This window comes from Chanodichthys erythropterus, chromosome 12, assembly GCF_024489055.1.
Source record: "Chanodichthys erythropterus isolate Z2021 chromosome 12, ASM2448905v1, whole genome shotgun sequence".
NCBI classification, from domain to species: domain Eukaryota; kingdom Metazoa; phylum Chordata; class Actinopteri; order Cypriniformes; family Xenocyprididae; genus Chanodichthys; species Chanodichthys erythropterus.
The window spans coordinates 34,496,035-34,511,937 of NC_090232.1; the positions used below are offsets into that span (position 1 = coordinate 34,496,035).

General features: G+C 35.5%; 2 protein-coding genes across 2 annotated transcripts; both read right to left on the minus strand.

The window, feature by feature from the left end:
- Positions 1 to 259: 259 nt before the first annotated feature.
- On the minus strand, positions 260 to 1,943 carry LOC137032927 (lectin-like). Its single transcript, XM_067404955.1, has 6 exons — positions 1,873 to 1,943; positions 1,720 to 1,795; positions 1,192 to 1,334; positions 903 to 1,043; positions 597 to 711; positions 260 to 402 (listed from the first exon to the last, which is right to left on the minus strand). Exons 1-6 carry the CDS (start codon positions 1,873 to 1,875, stop codon positions 308 to 310), a joined length of 573 nt encoding a protein of 190 aa, XP_067261056.1. The 5' UTR covers positions 1,876 to 1,943; the 3' UTR covers positions 260 to 307.
- A 5,592-nt stretch (positions 1,944 to 7,535) lies between these two features.
- On the minus strand, positions 7,536 to 9,487 carry LOC137033047 (lectin-like). Its single transcript, XM_067405115.1, has 6 exons — positions 9,463 to 9,487; positions 9,012 to 9,087; positions 8,554 to 8,696; positions 8,271 to 8,411; positions 7,998 to 8,109; positions 7,536 to 7,628 (listed from the first exon to the last, which is right to left on the minus strand). Exons 1-6 carry the CDS (start codon positions 9,463 to 9,465, stop codon positions 7,552 to 7,554), a joined length of 552 nt encoding a protein of 183 aa, XP_067261216.1. The 5' UTR covers positions 9,466 to 9,487; the 3' UTR covers positions 7,536 to 7,551.
- Positions 9,488 to 15,903: the final 6,416 nt, after the last annotated feature.

The window sequence follows — 15,903 nt, forward strand, 5'->3', positions numbered from 1 at the left end:
AAATGTTACGCTTGCTTGTGAAAATTGCGCCAAAGCAATTAAAAAAACGAATAAATATCACTTCCTGTTCATTCTGCATCTGGGTCCTCAGAATCCTGACAAAAGCAATCTTTTCCTTTACAAAACTCTTATATATAGTTATTAATCACACAAACAATAAATCAAATAAACTGATCATTTTAATTGCAAAAATTCTTTATTATTTTAAGGAAGTTTTTTTTTTTTTTTTTTTTTTTAGTTTTTTTTTTTGATGCAGAGAAAATCATTTTAAGTTTAATGGGATGATACTCAGATAAAACTGCTCCATCTACTCCAGGTCTTTTTCCAACATGTAATGTCGATTGAAGGCACAGATGTAGCTTTTCTTGACACTACAAGAGTCGTCATTCCACCTGCCAACCTCTGAAAATGTGAGGGACCTTAATTTATCATTGTACCTTTATTAGTTTTACCAAACATCTAATTGTCCTCACAGCATCAATATCACTATAATAAATCATTTAGATAAACATCAAGTTAAAATGTATTGTTATTGTCCTATAACCCATTAGTGTTTCATTTTTGTAACCAATTCCCTCTTGTACTTCCATCTTTACCTTTCCAGTTCATCTCCACGCATTCCTCCGTGGCGGTGTACATGTGGTTGGGCTCACCACGTGTCCAAATTTGATAATCCCAGAAGGATCCATCAAGCCAAAAAAATTTACCAGACTGAGAGAGTGAGAAAAAGTAAAAAAAAAAAAAAAAGAAAAATGAAAGAAAGAAAGTCAGAAGGTGTTGAGTAATGAGAAACTACAGTGGATGGATATCAGTGAAAAACAGACAATATAACAACTCAATCATTTTTCTTTGCTCTCCACGTTTGTGAATCTCTTCACACTTCTGTGTTTGTTTTTTTTTACCTTAAAGAATTCAAAGCCTCCGAGCCAGAAGCGCAGGTTTTTCGGGTTAAATTTTTTCACAATGCAGAGCAAGTAATTGTTCTCCTTGCAACTATGCACTGACACCAGATGAGCACCAGGGGCTTTGGACTTACACTTGAACTGAAAACAGGAAGAACATTTGATGACTACACAATACATTGATTTATTTATTTATTTATTTTAATGGTGAAGGTAATAATGTGAAGGATAATAGAAATTAAATCTCTTTACTGTAACAATGTAACAATCTGTTAGTGCTGCAACCTACCTCGGCTTGAGTGAAGTTCTGAGGCCAGCTGAAGTATTTGACACAGTAGCGGCCCACTTTGAACCAATCAGTGAAGCCATGCACACCACACGCTTTAGGCATACGGCACCACGAAGTGGCATTCATATCGCTGACATCAAAACCTAAATGTCAGAATGACACCCAGGACAGTTTTAAGCTCTAGGCAATTTAAAAATCTTGTCTGTTTGAAAGATAAACTTGTAATATATTACTTTGTTAATATATCTGTTAATATACTAATGCTGTTAATGTATAATCAAAACAGGTCATATCAGTGAGCATAGAAAATACTCTATAAACCTATACTCTTTATGCCAAAAAGGTTCTTTTATATGAGGAGAAATGTCTTAAACGATTGCATAAAACTTTTGTGTTGAACGAAAACACCATGATGAACCCCTAAAAGGTTCTATATATGAAGTACATGACAGAACCTTTTCCATATAGAACCTTAAAGGGTAGAATTGGGAAATGTCAACATAAATATATTGTTAAATTAAACATTACCTCTCTCCATTGTTAAGAAGTTGCCACTCCCAAAAAGAAGAGTCAGCAACAGAACAAATCCCGATCCTGATTTCCACTGCGGAAAAAAATAAATAAAATAAAAATAAAAATAAAATGTATAACAAAGAGTGTTCATTCAAAAATAGTACTTACCATTGCAGTTGCTGTACTTTTGTCTTCTATCTGTCCTCACAGTGACGCATGTCTCACATTATTTTATACTATTCCATTCGTGTTCACAACTCCTCCCCTTCTGTCAATCCTCAGTCTTCAGGTTTTTTATTCATCACTCAGGAAACAGTGTCTGAATTACTAATCAATTTAAAGTGCATTGCTACAAAAGTAACATTAATACTTGCATTACATCTTAATTACATCTGTTAATTCTTTACAATATTAGTATTATCTGTTATGTAAACTATAATGATTAATTTAAAACTAGCACAATCAAGAGATGCAGAAGTCGGCTCAAAATAGGGGCACAATACTGTGTTAATATGTGGGAATTTTCCATTATAATTTTCAGTTTTTTGTACCTTTATTTTGAATTACACATTGTGTTGTTTTAGGATTAAAGGAAATGTCCTGACAGAATATTATCAGTACCTTTTTCCATTTTTACAGTTTGCAGAGATATGCATACAGACTGACATATGCATACAAATGTCAATGGATAACCATAATGCAACAAATGACAAGATAGAATAAAAGTCTCAATGGATTTGAACACAATTACTTGTATTATTTCCTCCAAGGCTTGCTAAAGTCTTGCTAAGGCTATCATTCCCTCTGCACTCTTCTCATTGCAATCTTTTGACAAAAGTTGTTTTGCATTAATGGTTCAAACCAAACAAGACATAATATTGCAACTTATTCTACACATGTCCATGACTCTTTTGCTGAAATATTTCACTTCTATCCCATATTGGCCTTGTGCTTGCTTATTTTTGTAGACAGTACATTTGTCTGGTAAATGACAAGCATCTGAAAGGCTACACACTCACACACACTAGACAATAAAACCACTAGATCTTGATACTGATACAGTTGTGATCTCTCACCTCCACTTGGCACTGCCAGCCAACGTTGCTGCAGCTCAGAGTCTGAAACATGACAAACCAGGGCCCAGATCAGGACGCAGACAAACTGGCTAAACCGACCGTCTGCTAGCCGCCTCACGTCACAGAACTCAAATAATTCACAGCACATAGAAACTCTTTCACCTAGATATGATTACATAGAGACTGAGTCTGTACCTCGAACTAGTAAAAACAAAAAACTTCCGAAACCTTTTAAGGGTAAAAATTTAATTGATGTTCAAAAAATGAAAATCACAGATAAATCAGATAAACAAATGATAAAGCTTGGGTTACTGAATATTAGATCTATTTCTTCAAAAGCACTTATTGTAAATGAAATTATCACAGACAATAAACTAGATTTGCTGTGTTTGACAGAAACCTGGCTAAAACCAGACGATTACATTACTTTAAATGAATCTAGTCCTCAAGGTTATGATTATCGACAAAATCCTCGACAGAAAGGCAAAGGGGGAGGTGTTGCTGTAATTTATAGTAATATATTCAGAATCACTCAAAAGAATTTCAAATATAATTCCTTTGAAGTGATGGTGCTTTATGTAACATTATGTAAGTTGACATTTGTGCTGGCTACTGTATACAGGCCACCAGGGCACCATACTGACTTTATCAAAGAATTTGCCGATTTCCTATCAGAGTTAGTACTGGCTGCGGATAAAGTCCTTGTTGGTGGTGATTTTAATATCCATGTAGATAATAATAAAGACGCATTTGGATTGGCATTTGCAGACATTTTAAACTCTATTGGAGTTAGACAACAAGTGTCAGGACCCACTCATTGTCGTAATCATACCCTAGATCTAATACTGTCGCATGGAATTGATATTGATGCTGTTGAAATTCTACAGCAGAGCGATGATATATCAGATCATTATCTAGTCTTGTTTATAATACAATTAGCCAAGGCTGCAAAACCACCACCCAGCCATAAATATTGTAGAACCATCACGTCTACCACTAAAGATTGCTTTATAAATAATCTCCCCGAGCAGTTTCATCGCCTTACCTGACAACTTAGAAGAACTCGATGCTGCAACAGAAACTATTGGCTCTCTCTTTTCCAGCACATTAGATGCAGTCGCTCCTTTGCGTTTAAAGAAGATTAAGGAAACTAATCCAACGCCGTGGTATGATGAGCACACTCGGGCTCTAAAACGAGCTGTTAGAAAAGATGAACGTAGTTGGAAGAAAACAAAACTAGAAGTTTTTCGCCTTTCGTGGAAAGAAAAAATGATTGAGTACAGAACGGCTATAAGAAATGCTAGATCTACTTATTTTCAAATCTCTTAATAGAAAACAAACATAATCCTAGGTATTTATTTGACACAGTGGCTAAATTAACTAGAAACAGAGATTCAACTGCTGACGTTTCCATAGAGCACAGCAGTAATGACTTTATGAACTTCTTTACTTGCAAGATTGATAATATTAGAGAGAAAATTAAAAACATGCAACCGTCTACAGTTTCGCTTCAGACAGTGCACTGTAGTGTCCCTGAGGTAAAACTAGAATCATTCGCCGCCATAGGAGAGGAAGAATTATCTAAACTTATCAAATCATCAAAATCAACGACATGTATGTTAGACCCAATGCCGACTAAACTACTGAAAGAAATGCTTCCAGAGGTCGTAGGTCCACTTCTTGATAGAATTAATTCTTCCTTAACACTAGGATACGTGCCAAAAACCTTTAAGCAGGCTATTATTAAACCTCTTATTAAAAAACCTCAACTAGATCCGAGAGATTTAGTAAATTACAGGCCAATCTCGAATCTACCTTTTCTGTCAAAGATACTAGAAAAGGCAGTTTCAACACAACTGTGTTCCTTTTTAGAAAGAAATGGAATCTGTGAGGATTTCCAGTCAGGATTTAGACCAAACCATAGTACTGAGACTGCTCTCGTTAGAGTTACAAATGATCTATTCTTATCATCCGATCGTGGCTGTATTTCTCTATTAGTGTTATTAGATCTCAGTGCTGCTTTTGACACTATTGATCACAACATTCTTCTAAAAAGACTTGAAAACTATATTGGCATTAGTGGAATTGCTTTGGCATTGTTCAAATCGTACTTATCTGACCGTTATCAGTCTGTAGTAGTTAATGAAGAGATGTCGTACCGATCACAGGTTCAATATGGGGTACCACAAGGCTCAGTACTAGGACCGTTGCTTTTCACTCTGTACATGCTGCCCTTAGGAGAGATAATTAGGAAGCATGGTGTTAGTTTTCACTGCTACGCTGACGATACTCAGCTCTATATTTCCTCGCGCCATGACGAAACCTATAAATCCACAAAACTAACAGAATGCATAGCTGACATTAAAAACTAGATGACAAGACATTTCTTATTATTAAATTCAGAAAAAACTGATATCCTAATATTTGGACCAAAAACTTCCTCACGAAAAAACCTTGAATACTTTCTAACACTTGACGGGTGCTCCATTAAATCTTCGTCCTCAGTTAGGAACCTGGGTGTGCTCTTTGATACCAATCTTTCATTTGAAAGTCATGTTTCTAGTATCTGTAAAACCGCCTTCTTCCATCTAAAAAATATATCTAAATTACGACTGTGGTAAAGTTCGTAGTTGTGGGAGGAAAGAGGACAGGGATCGGCTTTTAGCTGCTGACAGTCGCTTTATTCTTTCTCAAAGAGAAAATGTCACACAAAGAACACAACAAAACAAAAGCTCGGTGCAACGCACACTTCAATTCTCCACATCCGAAGACGGGCTTCACTCCAATAGACCGGACGGCATACACGACTGTCAGCAGGCTCTCTCTCTCCTCCACTCCTGCTTCTCCTGGCGTTTTATCCTGTCTCCACGCCAATTACTGGAACGAGAAACAGGTGTTCGTAATTTGCATCTAACCCGTTCAATCACCGCGCCTCCCCTGACGCTCCCTCCTGTTGCAGAACCCGCTAAACCACGCCCCCCTCGCCACAACGACATATGCTCTCAATGACAAATGCGGAACAGTTGGTTCATGCATTCAAGACCTCAAGACTAGATTATTGTAACGCTCTACTGGGTGGTTGTTCTGCTCGGCTTTTAAACAAACTACAGTTGGTCCAAAATGCGGCAGCTAGAGTTCTTAATAGAACCAGAAAGTATGACCATATTAGCCCAGTTCTGTCAACATTACATTGGCTCCCTATTAAACATCGTATAGATTTTAAAATCTTGCTACTTACTTATAAAGCTCTAAATGGTTTAGCTCCCCAGTACCTAAGTGAGCTCTTAATGCATTATAGTTCTTCACGTTTATTGCGATCTCAGAATTCAGGCCAGTTAATAATACCCAGAATATCAAAATCAAATGAAGGCGGCAGATCCTTTTCCTATTTAGCACCTAAACTCTGGAACAATCTTCCTAGCATTGTTCGGGAAGCAGACACACTCTGTCAGTTTAAATCTAGACTAAAAACACATCTCTTTGCTCTTGCATACACATAACACATTATCAATACATTAACATTTTTCAAATCCGTTAAAGGATTGTTACGCTGCAATAATTAGGTCGGCCGGAACCGAGAACATTTCCTATAACACTAGATATACCTGTACATCAGAATAAGAATGGCATCTACGCTAATATCTGTCTCTCTGCTTATCCTGAGGTTTGCCGGGTGCTGGATCCAGGCCGTATCCACATCAGATGGAGAACCTGTGTCTGGACCTGACTACAACGTAGCCCCGGAGACAATGGGCCTACAGACCCAGTTCTGGCTGCATCTATAATTCAGATTTTTAATCCCCGTATCCGCTTACATATATTTATATATAATCTATTTTTAATCTCTATAATAAAAATGTATAATTCAGATTTTGATCTCCATATCCATTTACGGTACATATATTATATATATCTTCCAAGGGGTTTTTTCCCTCCTAGGACTTTTTTCCCAGTGCTAGCACGCTCGGTTTTTCTCCTAGGGGTTTTTTTCCACCCCTGGGAGTCAGCCGACATTGGCTTAATGTAGCACCATCTTGTATATGTTACATATTACCACGCTTGGTTGTACAGCTTATTTTTAACCACTTCCCTTTTTCTGTGCTTCTAATATGTAAAGCTGCTTTGAACAATTACCAATTGTAAAAGCGCTATATAAATAAATTTGACTTGACTTGAATGGCTTCGTCATCCGACCATAAAAACACCACGACTCATTTGAGATGGATAGGAATTCAGTTCATCAAATTGCTTGATAAATTTGCAAAATAATTACATTCATTATTTGTAATTTCTTAAACATTTGGGTGTTGCCATCAAATTCACTGCATTAGACATACTCTCAAGACTCAAGACTCCATTTCATGAAAGGCTCAGAAGTTTTTTTCTATTAACTTCACCTTTAGCACAATATATATTTGTCAGCTACTGTATATCACTTTGTATCGCTTGCATTTTCACTACCCCACCTATTTCTCTCACATCACATTCTCAGTTATTCATCGGTCTTTATCACACATTAAAACCACTTGAAACAAATGCAGCCTCATGATAAAATGCTTGTAGAACGTAAAAGCATTATGATGCATGAAGCATTAGTCCTACTGATTTCATTAATCAGGCAAAAAATCAACTGGTCATTTTGATTGCAAAAGTTATTTATTATCATTTAAAGTTATTGTTTTTATTTATTTTTTTGTTGATGCAGAGAAAATAATTTTCATAAGATGATACTCCTATGATGAAACTGCTCCATCTACTGCAGGTATATTTCCTAGACGGCATTTAGTTTGAAGGCACAGAAGTAGTTTTTCCCGTCCTTACAATGAGCGTCATTCCACTCGTCATTCTCTGAAAATGTGAGGTACAGTGAAATGAAGAGATTATTGTACATTCAACATTGTCTTACCAAAAGAACACTCAAATATATGTTATGTTATAAACATAAATAAATAATAATAAAAAAAAACAATACATGTTAACTGATCGTTAACTCTTAAATTTGTCCTTTTTCTCTGTAGGGATTCTGTCTGAATTAACCATCTCGCTTTCTAATTAAAAGTACCTTGAATTCAGACTCATTTGACGTCCAGGAAGAGAAAAGAGCTTGTTTACAAACTCACAGCCTCAGTATCACTATAATAAATCTTTCAGCTAAACATTTAGTTAAAACTGAATGTAACCCATTCGTTTTTTTTCACCAGTTCCCTTTGTCCATACTTTTCCAGTACATCTCCACACATTCCTCCTCAGTGGTGTTGTAGTTGGGCTCACCAGAGACCCATTTTTTATAATCCCAGTAGGAACCATCAATCCATCGAAATTTACCAGTCTGAAAGAGTGAGAAAGAGATTTTAAAAAAGAAGAAAGAGGATGAAAGACAGAAAAGGTGAAACTATAGTGAATGCATGTCATTGAAAAACAAAACAAAAACAACTCAATTCTCTTCTCTTCCTGCATTAGTGAACCTCTTCACACTTCTGTCTTTTTTACCTGAAATAGTCGATAGCCTCCAAGCCAGACACGCGTGTCGTTTGAGTTCATATTTTTCACAATGCAAAATAAGTGCTCATTATCATTTTCATTATGCACTGACACCAGGTGTCCACCAGGGACAATTTTCATACAGCTGAACTGGATATAAAACAGGAAGAACATTTAATAACTGCATTTTTTAATGGTGGTGAAAATAATTTGGAGAATAACAGAATTGAAATTTCTTAAATCTGTAACGACCTTAAAAATAATAATAAAAAATGGTAGTGCTAAAACTTACCTCCGCATCAGTGAAGTTGGCAGAGGTGTTGAAGTATTTGACACAGTAGTGGCCCACTTTGAACCAATCAGTGAAGCCATCCACATCACATGCTTTAGGCATATCGCAGTGCTTAGTGACATCTGTACGGCCAACAGCAAACCCTAAATGACAGAATCACACCCATAACTATTACTTAAGTGTTTTAAACATGATATATGTGTAGTTTTTCTTGTCCATTTGAAAGTTAAACTTGGAATCTGTCACGCTGTTAATATAATACTGTCGATGTTATCTCAGTAAGCAGAACAAATGCTCCATATGCACATATTTTGGACAATTATAATGGTCAGGTGTATTCTGTCGACAATATCTGCCTTAAGTTCAGTTAATTATTATCAAGGTACATTAAGAAATGGTGCTTAAGTAATGAGTATAATATTGAAATTTCAAATATAATGAATTGTCAAGTAAATTACCTCTCTCCATTCTTAAGGAGTTGCCACTCCCAAAAAGAAGAGTGATCAACAGAACGTTAATAGATCCTGATTTCCACTGTGAAAAAAAAAAAAAAAACAGAATCAGTGAAATATGATTATTAACCTCAGCTTTTTTTTTTTTTTTTTTTTACAACCCACTCCTATTATACCCCTATATATTACATAGATTGGATGCCACTGTCGCCATTTGGCTTGCTTAGTTGGGGACACTTAATATTCAGCAATATTATTGATTTGACCGCATTGACACTATGAGAACTGAACTGAACTGAGCTGGATGTTGACATCTTTTTAGGGCTGCTTTACAGCAGAATTGAATTCTGTTTGCATCATTGAATCATTATTTTCCTGTTTATCGCTGTAAAGCACTATATAAATAAAGGTGACTTGAATTGGATACAAGAAGTGTTCATTCAAGAAGAGCACTTACCATTGCAGTTCTTCCACTTTCGTCTTCAATCTGTCCTCAGTAAAGAGTCCTCTTTGATCTGTCTCACCTTATTTTATACCATTTCATTTCTTTTCACAACTCCTCCTCTACTCTTATCAAACCTTATCTTCAGGGTGTCTTCAGCACATCCAGGACCTGAAACACTTATCATTTATAGTGTATTGTACAAAAGCAGCATTAATATTTAAAATATCTACTAATTATCTATACTATTATCTATAATGAATGCAACATGTTATTTCAAAATGAAAATAATGATTTAAGGCAAATAGAAACTGTTTCAAGTCAGTTTATCACGAAGCAATGACATTTGAATGAAAAACCTGATACAATGGTGTTCAATCAAAAGGAATGGTTTAAACAGACAAAACATTAAAAAAAATACATTTTGGTCACACTTTAGATTAGGGTCCAATTTCTCACTATTAAATAACTATTAACTATGACTTTTGCCTCAATAAACTCCTAATTACTGCTTATTAATAGATAGTAAGGTAGTTGTTAAGTTACTGGGTATGGTCATGCAGAACAAGGCATTAATATGTGCTTTATAATTAATAAACAGGTTATATCCTAGTAATATGCACACTAATAAGTTAATAGTGTGATTTAGACTCTAAATTGAAGTGTTGCCTCATTTTTTTAAAACATGCATCCAATTTTTAACGGAACGAAACAACGAATGAGAAGATTGCTGGAGAATTGTGTCCCAATTGGCAAATTATTATTTACCCTTTTTCTTTTCTTTCTTTTTTTTTTCTTGTGAAAATAAAGTGACTTTCTTCTTGGCAGTGTAAAATTATGCAACTGTTAAATATCCTGTTAGAGTTCCAGTGAAACGCTCGTGGTGCACACTTACCTTTCAAAAGAGAATGCTACGGGGATATAAAATGTAACTAAAACTGTGAAATTGTGATGGGAAAAGTTGGACTGTATTTTTTTTTTTTTTTTTACATGGTTAATTGCTCAGAAAGAGGCATCTGGTGAATAACAAGCATCTGAATGTCTACTACTTTACCATGCTAGACAATAAAACCATTAGATATTGTGGTTATGGAGACAATTGTGATCTCTCAGTTTCAACCTCCACTTGATGCTGCCAGCCAAAGTTGCTGCAGCTCACAGTCTGAATGCTTCATAGAGTTGGCCACATTTTGCATTTTTACTAATCATATAGCTTCACAAATCTGTTTTCTTGTCATTATGGGGTATTACCCTGCTGAAAAATAAACCAGCATGAATCCCATGTCCACCAGCTTTCCCGCTTCCAATGCTGGTTCCAGCATGCAAAACACCTTATACTGGTGACCAGCGAGGCTGGATTTGTTCAGCAGGGTAAGTGCAAATTTATGCGTATATTTTAGCAATAGGCGCCAACATAACAAAATGTTAAAAAAGAAAATGGTCTGAATAAATTTTGAATGCACTGTACGAGAGTCATTTAAGCAATCCGATCGCTTATGATGTACTGTATAAATTGTAAATAGGCCCTAAGAGACATTTAGTGTAACTAAAGTAACTAAATTCACTGCATCCCAATGACTTAAGACTCCAATTTCATGAAAGACAGAAAGAAAATTATGTAGATAAATGTATTTATTTATTTTTCATTTTTAATATGATACATTGTCATTTTTCACTTTATGCCAGTAACTCTGTATCTGTTTAATTTTCACAACCCCCTCCTACTTCTCTCACATTTTTTCCCTCACTTGTTAATCACACAGTTCGTTTTCATCACACATGAAACACCATTTAAAACAAAATGCAGCTTCATGATAACAAATATTTGCTTTTATTATACAGCATTCGCTGCGAAAAGAATTAGTTCATCTAATTTCTCATTCACTATTACACAGACAAAAAAAAAAAAAAAGCCAGAAATAGTATGTTCATTATCAACTGTCTTGTTTATGTCCCATTTTAGATGCTTAAATGTAGAATAATGTATTTAGGTGAAGCAAAGTTAAAGTTAAAAGAGAAAGTAAGATTCTTGGACCATGTTGTTGGTCTACAGGATGTTAAAAATACAGAAATGTCTTGCAGAAAAGGCTGCTAAAGTAAGAGCACTTTGGCCTGTTGGTATGACGGATGCTTCGTCTACTGTGCACAGATGTCACAGTCAGTGGATGCTCTTACTCAAAAAGGACATAAACTCAAACAAAAACCAACAGAGAGATGCCCGTCCAACCATGATAGCCAGTTTTGTGTTATTGTCTGATCCACTTGACAAGGGCCTTAAATGAAAGCGTTCTTGAAACACCAAATTATGCTCCTTGGACACATCTTCATTCTTTTTTTCTAGGCCTATTTGTGGTGTGTTTGGTTATATGATTTGCCATTGCAAAAATATTTTTTTTACGATCTTTAATATTACTTAAATTTATTGGGCCTCATTCTAACATTTTAGGACTTCTGGTTCCATCGCCCAAAAGTCTATGGGTTTTTTGAATGGGTTTTTGCTAAATCGCCTGAAATAAGGTCTGTGGTTAACAAAGCCTCTAAATACTTTCACGTTTTGATCTATGACATGAAACACACCAGTTATAACCCACTTGTGATTTTTTAAACCTTTACTGTGTCTTAAAAATGGCGGTTGCTAACAAGTTGCTAAAAAGGACTACTTCCTTTGGCGGGGACTTTAGACGTCATCATGATAAACAGGACATTTGGACAGCATTTCTCATGAAAAAGTGGATAAGTATTCATACACAGCACAGATCATAATCAGCGAGCATGTTTTTAAATACATTTTTTTAAATCAAGTTTGAGGAAGCTTGGTGGTGGTGAAGTTGATCCGCAAACATGGTGTGCTGTAGTCCGTTTATAGCCTACTGTTAGCTTTTTATATCTGACGACTTTATTTAGGCTTCAAAATCTATAAATGTTGTGTTAACTTGTAAAGATTATCTTGAAAGACAAAACTTGTAAGTGTCATAACCCTTTGTTAAACACAGAGCTTATTTTTTGCGATTTTCCAAAAGTCTATGTGAAAAATGCATAGGTTTTCGATTGAGGGAACCCGTGCGCCGCTAACTTCCGGGTTGGCTCTGAATTCTCTATTACGTGTCCAGAACACTGTGGAATCTTCTGGACTCCCAAATATTCAATTAACATGTCCACACTCCCGCAGAATCAGTTAGTACCGTTTACTGCAGAACAACTCATTATGTCAGTGTGAAATAAACAGTTACGGAAATGTAGAAATTAAAGTTCCAATCTTCCCCCAAAATCCTGAAATAAGTCCGTTGGTGCCTCAGTGACTACTTCTCTCAGAGAAGCTGCCAATCTCAGTTGTCAATCATGACGTCACATCCCCGGTGTGTTCAAGTCACGTCGGAAAGATCGTATTCACGAGCTGAACGCACATGAACGCCACCACAATGTCGTAAATACGAGTGGGAAGTTCAGGATTTTCTTTAAGCCCCGATCTGTACGAGTTGGGGGCGTGTCAGTGCGAAACATGGAGGAATACCACAATATTATAGGTATTTAGCAGCGACTTTGTCCAGCTTTTATATTTACAGTGAAGTAAGCTGATTGCCTGCACAAAATATGGTAGCATTATAATATAACAATATCCTCCTGGGACACAGGAATAGAATTTTGTCCTCTGTAGTGGACATTATATTTTTCTCTGACATCATACATGTCACAGTTTTAAGCCTGGATGTCCGGTAAAGAGCACATTCAGGGCTTTGCAGAGATATCAAGGTTTCACCATGACAACAACAACTTCTTGGTCTTTAAATATGACTGAAAATGAAAATTAGCACTCTTATGGAAATATGATAATATTTTGTAATTATCATTTAAATCTGATTAATTTTCAAATTGTTTGTTATAAATCAACATCTCAGGAAAATATTATGGGGTTTCAAATCAAAATGTGACTTTCTGTTACGAAACAGGACATTGATTTCATGCATGACCTCTGTAGAGGACACCGGGACTTAAATCATGTTTATCAGGCATTTTGAGAGACACAAGTGAAGAGTGAAATAAATTATATATAGGCTACATTTTCCTATTAATTATTAGATATTATTATGAAAATGTTGCCAATTATTAGTCCCATTATTACACTTCTTTTTTCATTATATGTTGCTCCAAGAACACATTAATATGCAAATTAGATACAGTGTATAGATACATTGTATTGAATGGGAAAATCCATGTATGGCTATTTTACCCTCATATTGCATAAAGTAAAATGGTATATCAATTAATTCCATTATATCTTTCATAACATAGTTGAGAATCATCTTTATACAAAGTTTGGTTAAAAACAATCCTGAAGCCTAAAAATTGATTGGTGATTAAAAACAAAATCCCATTGTTTTAGCCTATACATATGTCATTTTATGCCATGTTATTTTTTAAACAACTTAGACCTGGGGCTGGTTGCTTAAACCACTAAGTCTAGTCTTACAAGTTAGTCATCTTTTTTTTTCTTTAAAACTGTTTGTAACTTTTTAAAGTCAGTTGCATAAAAATGTAGATTGACCTAATTTGATACCAAAAATAAGAATGACTGACCCTTGACTAAGTGGGTCATACTAGATCTTAACCCTCAGCACAGCGTTGCCCTCAGGCAACAGAAAGTTTTCTTAAGCCCTATGTTTAGTAAATTTTTCTTTAAATGATTACAACCAATTAGAAAGGTTGAGAAAGTACCAAATAACAGTCCAGTAAGGTGTTGGAGTCCATATCAAGCACCATTAAGAGGTGGGACGTCCTGTTCTGACACATGGTCACAGGAGCACATGGTGTGAGAAGAAGGCAAGATTATTTGCTTTAGTAATCTTATTTAAAACGACATTAACTGTACATAAAATATGTGTGCGTGTATGAAGGTGTAGAGAAGCCTTTTGTCAGGTTTTATGAAGTTTTTTTTTTATTTTGCATGTTCTTTTCATTGCCTCACGGCAACGTTGTGCGATAAGGGGTACTTTTCGAGGAGGTTTTAGACAGTACCTCTCATTGGCCACAATGTATTATAAGAAGGGAGGATGCAGGGTTGCTGGGTGTGCAGGAACACCTAAAGTGATGTGCAAAAATTGTGCAAAAAAAGTGAAGTGCTTTTTGAAGTTTCGTACGGAGTGAAATCTTATCACATGAAGTACATTATATAGCATAGCACACTACACGATACAGACCTGTGCATGTATCAAATTCAATAGATCAATGTCTTTCAAGTGTTTTTCCCTTTTTACTTAATGATTTTTTTTTTTTTTTTTTATTTGATTTTGATGATAATTTTCTCTATGACTCTGTACCATTGTCACACAACGTTGCCCTGAGGCAACGAAAAAATATTTTGGGGTTGGGGGAGGGTGGGGGGAAATGTTTTTTTTTTTAATCGATAAAATGTTCCCAAATGAACCAAAAAATGATGTGGATTTTTTTTTTTTTTTTCATGTGCCATCAACATGTGTGCAGTAGAGGGTTAAGACACTGACTTAACATTATGGCTATGTTTATGCAACTGGCCCCTGGTGTCCACTACAGAGGACATACTATAACATATGAATAAAATATAATTTTTCAAAAATTTTATTTTTTCATTTGTTTCTTATGCTCTAAACAATGTGAAAAAATACTAAATTAAAAAAAAACTTTTTTCTGTGTCTCAGGAGGATATAATATGTAATGATAAAGTTTACAGTGGCTTCATAAATTCACTAAAAACATAAAAATAAAAGCAAAACACACCTGATGCACATTCTTTGTTTTTCATTTTCAATAAGTAGAAGTGCTGTATTTTTGTGTAATTAATTAAGTGAGGGTACACCGCCATCTTACTCCGACGAAAGTGACCTGAACGCACCTGACGTCGTAAACACGACTTCCCACCGCGTAAATACCTATGGTAAATACGCACTAAAAACTAAAACCACTCATTTAAAAAAAAAAAAAAAAAACGTTGTGAGTTTCACGAACTCGTGAAATAACATTATGGTAGTGTTATCAAAATGCAGTGCCATCAGTTTGCTTAAAAGAACAGAACGTTTGAATGATTTACGCACCATGTAGGCCTACTCGTGGTAAGTTGTAGACGAGCAGAAATTGCGTCTGAATGCTGCGTGCGCCAGAATCCATCAGTCCTCGAATCTAGTATCGAGTTTTTAGTGTTTAAAGAATATCTCGTGTTTTTCCGTTTGTGCTCGACAATTTCCGTGGGTGCTCGAGCTATAATGGGTAAAATGGGGCTCACTGAACTTGTAAAATATGAGGATTGCTTCTCACATTCTCCAAGTATAATCTATTCATTTTAAATATTATATTATGCATCCTAGTAAATGCAGAAACATAAATAAAACATTGCGAAAGTAACAAATAAATAATCTCTTAATCTAACCACCATCTAACATCATTATTTCCATAATTTTTAGCTTCTCAATAGGTTTTAGAGGTAAA

Excerpts from the sequence above, each read along its gene's own strand:
- LOC137032927 (XM_067404955.1), bottom strand. Across the intron at positions 1,335-1,719 it reads CTTCTTAACAATGGAGAGAG|GTTTTGATGTCAGCGATATG; the intron begins GTAATGTTTAAT and ends TCTGACATTTAG. Across the intron at positions 712-902 it reads GAGGCTTTGAATTCTTTAAG|TCTGGTAAATTTTTTTGGCT; the intron begins GTAAAAAAAAAC and ends TCACTCTCTCAG.
- LOC137033047 (XM_067405115.1), bottom strand. Across the intron at positions 8,412-8,553 it reads CCAACTTCACTGATGCGGAG|TTCAGCTGTATGAAAATTGT; the intron begins GTAAGTTTTAGC and ends TTTTATATCCAG. Across the intron at positions 7,629-7,997 it reads TGTGGAGATGTACTGGAAAA|AGAATGACGAGTGGAATGAC; the intron begins GTATGGACAAAG and ends TCACATTTTCAG.